This window comes from Trichechus manatus, unplaced genomic scaffold (assembly GCF_000243295.1).
Source record: "Trichechus manatus latirostris isolate Lorelei unplaced genomic scaffold, TriManLat1.0 scaffold00144, whole genome shotgun sequence".
Classification (NCBI taxonomy): domain Eukaryota; kingdom Metazoa; phylum Chordata; class Mammalia; order Sirenia; family Trichechidae; genus Trichechus; species Trichechus manatus.
The window spans coordinates 1,760,911-1,766,469 of NW_004444080.1; the positions used below are offsets into that span (position 1 = coordinate 1,760,911).

Genomic DNA, 5,559 nt, shown 5'->3' on the forward strand with positions numbered 1-5,559 from the left:
ATGGATTTACATCTGGATTCTCAATTCTGATCCATTGGTCAATGTATCTGTCGTTGTACCAGTACCAGGCTGTTTTGACTACCGTAGCTATACAGTAGGTTCTGAGATCAGGTAGTGTGAGTCCTCCTACTTTATTCTTCTTCTTCAATAGTGCTTTATTTATTCGGGGCTTCTTCCCTTTCCATATAAAGTTAATGATTAGTTTTTCCATCTTTTTAAAGAATGTTGTTGCTATTTGGATCGGGATTACATTGTATTTGTAAATTGCTTTGGGTACAGTTGTCATTTTCACAATGTTCAGTCTGCCTATCCATGAGCATGGTATGTTTTTCCATTTATGTAGATCTCTTTGGGTTTCTTGCAGTAGTGTTTTGTAGTTTTCTTTATATAGGTCTTTTACATCCCTGGTTAGATTTATTCCTAAATATTTTATTTTTTTTAGGGGCTATTACAAATGGTATTGTTTTCCTGATTTCCTTTTCATCGTTCTCTTTATTGGCGTATAGGAATCCAACTGATTTTTGTATGTTTATCTTGTGTCCTGCTACTCTGCTGAATCTTTCTATTAGTTCCAGTAGTTTTCTTGTGGAGTCTTTTGGGTTTTCTATGTATAGTATCATATCATCCGCAAACAGGGACAGTTTAACTTCTTCATTACCAATTTGGATGCCCTTTACTTCTTTTTCTTGCCTTATTGCTCTATCTAGAACTTCCAGCACAATGTTAAATAGGAGTGGTGATAAACAGCATCCCACTTGTCATATTTCTGTTTATTGAGCATCGATGGAGCTTTAGAGGTACTTGCAAAAGCAGCTTTGTTCCGAATTTATAAACAATCTGTTTTAGATGCTTTCTAATTCCTATCAGTGATAACACGAACAACTTCTCTAAGTGGAACAAAAGCAAAAGCTAACTATTCCCAAGAAAACATGTGGTGACATACAGCACATGTGTATATTATTCTTGAAGCTGGGGAGACTTAACCTAGCTGTCCTCTGACTACTTGCTAGATTTCAGAAGAAACAAAGGAAAAACAGCTAGAAAAAAGGTCATCCATATTTGTGCTCTCATGGCTAGTAGGGGTCCCTGGTGATGCAGTGGTTAAAATGCTCAGCCACTACCCGAAAGGTTAGCAGTTTGAACCCACCAGCCGCTCCGTGGGAGAAAGATGTGGCAGTAAAGTTGTGCTCCTGTAAAGATTACAACCTTGGAAACCCTATGGGTCAGTTCTACTCTGTCCTGTAGGGTTGCTGTAAGTTGGAATCTACTCAATGGCAATGGGATTAGATTTAATGGCTAGTATGACTAGTATAGCAACTGGCGTCCCATAAGTTAAATGTATATGGACGTCAAAGCTCTTGACCAGTTTCACTGGACTTTCTCAGGGTCTTGTCTTTTTTATTCCCTGTGTGGGTTCAGGCATGTTTATATTATAGTGTCCTAATTCTTGATCATCACAATCTTGTTTTGAAACCTTAGCATAAAACATTCTGTAACAAGAAAGCCAATTTGCCAAGCCTTATCTGTTCTTCTTAACAGCTCTTAACATTTAACGTCTTCCTTGAAACTTGCAGTCTTGAAAACTCCCTCCTTTCCTTATCATCTCTTGCTTAATCCTTTGCTTGTGCACAATGTGAATTTTACTTCATGTACACTTTTATTTAACGTTGGCTCCTCCAACTTTTCATTTTATGTCTGTTATGACAGGGTGGTCTGTTTCAGCTTTTAAGCCCTTTGAGGGTGGGGACATTTTGACTCACTGTACTGATGGGTACTTAGTAAATGGCTGCTGATAAAGTTCACTGGGATTTTGAAGCTGAACAAAGATAATTTGAATCCTTTTTAAGTTCTTTGGAAAATACACAATTTTTTTTCCCCAATAACGTATACCATCAACAAAATGGATTAGTGTTAGAATTGATTAACCTATTAATAAAATACCGCAAATCAACTTGGAATATAGTTATTGTGTGAGGAAAAAAGGGCATTTTATGGATACTCAGACTTTGTTGTTCTAAGGCATTTGAGTAGAAGAATTTTGCAAAAAAAATTTGTTAATGTTTAGATTGCTTTATGTTCCTTCTTTCAAACTGTGCTATGTGCTGCTCAAAAAATAACTATTGGACAAAATTTCTCTAGCTCTCTTTATCTTTTCCTGGTTTGTGTCTATTATTGATGCATTCTTATTGTATACTCTAATATATTATGATCTAAACTCAAGACAGTATGGGAGGAATTTGTATTGTTTACTTTTCTTGAAAATTGTCCATTGTTTAGTATGACTGCAAGACTTCTGCATAAATGCTTTTAGGTCTTAATCCAAAGCTGGTGGTGTTTGGTGTCCCTCTTAATGGAAAGGGTTTATAAGGTATTCATGAAATTGGAACATTCTTAAGGAATTTGTTTAAATGGCTGCTGATTTGACAGCATTAGAAGCATTAACATGCCATTGATATGTATTGAATTAACTAAAAGTATACTTCCAAAGGACATATATGTTCGAATAGTCTTCAGTTTAGTTACAACTATTTAGTATTTTTGAGTGAAACTCAGTATTATGGAAGAAGAACTTAGAAATGAGTTTAATGCCACATCCTATTTTATAATTAATCCCTAATTTTTAATCGCCATTGATAAATTAGTAAACCTTTTAAAATACAAAATTTTCTTGCAGTCACTTTAGGTAATTGAATATTTCATTCTTAGCACCCTTAGCAAATGCTTTGTTCCCCCAACCCCATCTTTCTCATTCTGTTGTTTCCCCTGCCTATTTCATTTATCTTTCCTATAATAGACCAAAACTGCCTCGTGATGAAGGAAGAAGCTGCATGATATACTACAAGTTTTATAAGTGATGGAATTTAACCTCAGTTTATGTCTCTTCCCCTGCACAGTCCCTTCAGTCTGAATATGTTCATTACTAAAAGGCCTTGCCACTCCGGTGAAAGCTGTTCCACTCTTAGAAACAATTTCTTCATCTGGAGGAGCACTGTAGAGGGAAAGCAACTGCTCGCTGGGAGGATATCTCTGCCTTCTTACCTTAAATTAAAGAAAGCACTAAGATAAGACCTTCAAGAGACTTGAAGCCAGAACACTCTGGTTAATGACTACTGTAAATGCACTGAAACTATGTTTATGGAGATGTCAACAATTTTTAAGACAGTTTTAATGTTGAATTTGGTATTTTGAAAGGTTATTTTTAATGCATTTCAGTAATACATTTGTTATTACATTTACATGTACAGTGTTATATTATGTATGTATTGTCAACTTTAAAAGACTATTTTGATAAATTTCTAAATATATAAAATGATGTAAAAACTAGACTATATTTTGATTTAGATTTTCCAGCTGTTTGCTACCAAAAAATATTGTATTTTGAATTTGTTTAGGCTTGTTTTGTCTACAATGGGTACATAATTCCTTCTTATTAAGAAAAATAAGGGAGAACGATTTTAGAAATTTATTTTTATGCTCCCACTATGAATATTGCAGATCAGTTCATTCTTTCGGGAAGTCAGTCTGATTTAATGAGCTTGTCCAAGTTTATCGCTAGCAAGAGTGTAATTGTTTGATATGGTTATTTAGACCATTCTCTTTCCCTTTGTTTTTGTTGCTGAGCCATTTAAATTAGTTCAGAATTCACTGAATGTTCTTCCAGAAAGCATGGATTTTTTCTATGAAGTGACTCAACATTCCAAGTACTTTTATTTCTTTCCTCCTCTCAGACAAGTTCTTTACCCAGTTAGAATATTGTGCTTTTGGTACGAGATTGTTGTCTGTAAGCACACATGGTCTGACACCAGTTTTAAATCAATGAAGAGGAAGAAACTAAAAAAGATGCTGCTAAGTAGTTCTCTGTATCAAAGGAGCTATTTTTTAAAATAAGAGTACAAACCCCTGACGCGCACGCTAGCATATCAGCAAGCTAACATGAAAATGAAGGGACCCGTTACAGGTACTCACAGCTCTTTCATGTAAGTATAATTTTATATTTAGGTCTCCAGAAGCCTGCGGGCTTCATTTATGTGGGGGAGTTGGGAAGACTTAGATCCTGATTCTCTTCCAGGCTGCTTGAGAATGGACTACTCAGAGACATTCAAAATACTAGTTAAATGGATTCATATGAAGTGCTTTATTCCCAACCATAGAATTAATAATGTATTTATTAGGAGAGGGTACCGTGAGACTATTTTATAGGCTTCAGCAAAACATCTTGTTCATGTTTTACATTTTAAAAAAGGCATTTGAATAAATGTTTGACTCAGGTTCATTAAGTTACCCTTCAATAACTGCAGTACCAAATAATTGCACTAAACTGATGAAAAAAATGAATTGTATGTTTTAAGCATAAAAAATTAAAATAAGTGGGATTAAAATGAAAAAGTAAAATATTTTATTATGGGTTATTATAAAGATTGATTAACTGTATAGGAAGATGATAGTATTTTTTAAAAATTATCAGTGAAAATTAATTCAGATGACATTTGAGAAGTAGGGGAAAGGAAACCATATTAACACTTTTAGTTCTGTGAACACTAATTTGTGTGCAGCTATTAAAATGATTGTAAAATTGACTACTGTAAATCCTCTATAATTATGTATATATATAAGTCATATGTATCTACATGTGTAGGTCTTAAAATTATTTATACACATGTGCATACATAGACACACCAAGAAATGTATGTATATAATATAGAAAGTATATAGCAAAGTAATTCTACTCCAGTAATAAAAATTGTTTGACATGTATTTTGTTATGAATAGTTTACCTTCCAAAAGATATTTTGTTCTATTTTAAAGTGTAGAAGAATACACTGCTAATAAATAATAAAAGTTTCATGCAATTTATCTCTTCTCTGGTTTTTTTATAACTTGAATTTTGAGTTATCAATGTACTGAAATCTTTTTATGTTTGACTCAAGCTAGTTGGTGCCTTTCGAGTTTCTCAAGATCTCTGTTCTGGATTTTTAGTTGATATTTTATTGACTTTCCAGGTCACGGCCATTGCCGTAAATACATGACTTAGTTCAAAGAAACGTTACACTTTGAATTTCACAAATGTTAGATAATCTCCAGCTCTCTCTCTCTTTCCTTTCTGTTAAAAAACAAACAGAAAACAAACACTGTTCATGCTCAGTGTTTTGAGTCCTGCTTGGTTATTTATGACTGTCAACACACTTGTCATCAGTTCCTTTTGATGAAGAATGGCTGTTTTTCTTAAAGAAGAAATTATAGAAACAAGTCAGGTGGAACAAACCTCACATCTGCTACATCTATGCCCTGAAGAGCCAGCTTGGGAGGAAGACGCTACACTATTTATTGGAGATATTTTATGTATTAACTGGGTCTCTTTTAATGGGGATATTTTTGAGTTTTTTTTTTTTCTTTTGAATTTTTCAGAGGGCAAAGGAAAGGCTGTGGGTGGGAAGGTAGTTTTACTTCTGGAGTTGGTTTAAATTGTGGATAACGGAGAAGGACATATTTATAAAAGACATCTGAAGTTGGGAATCTACCAATCAGCTGTCCTCATAACACTGAATGAAACAGTTGGTG

The 5,559-nt window shown here is 34.1% G+C and overlaps 1 protein-coding gene across 2 annotated transcripts in view; it reads left to right on the forward strand.

Moving 5' to 3' along the window:
• CDC14A (cell division cycle 14A) overlaps positions 1-4,854 on the forward strand; it is a 189,447-nt gene extending 184,593 nt beyond the window's left edge. Inside the window, exon 16 of one of the 2 annotated variants that reach the window (XM_023739992.1) lies at positions 2,795-4,854. In XM_023739992.1, coding sequence (XP_023595760.1) covers positions 2,795-2,812 — 18 coding nt within the window. In that variant the 3' untranslated portion in view covers positions 2,813-4,854. The remainder of the gene's footprint in view (positions 1-2,794) is intronic. The other variant, XM_004385721.2, reaches the window with a different exon arrangement.
• The last annotated feature ends 705 nt before the right edge of the window (positions 4,855-5,559 follow it).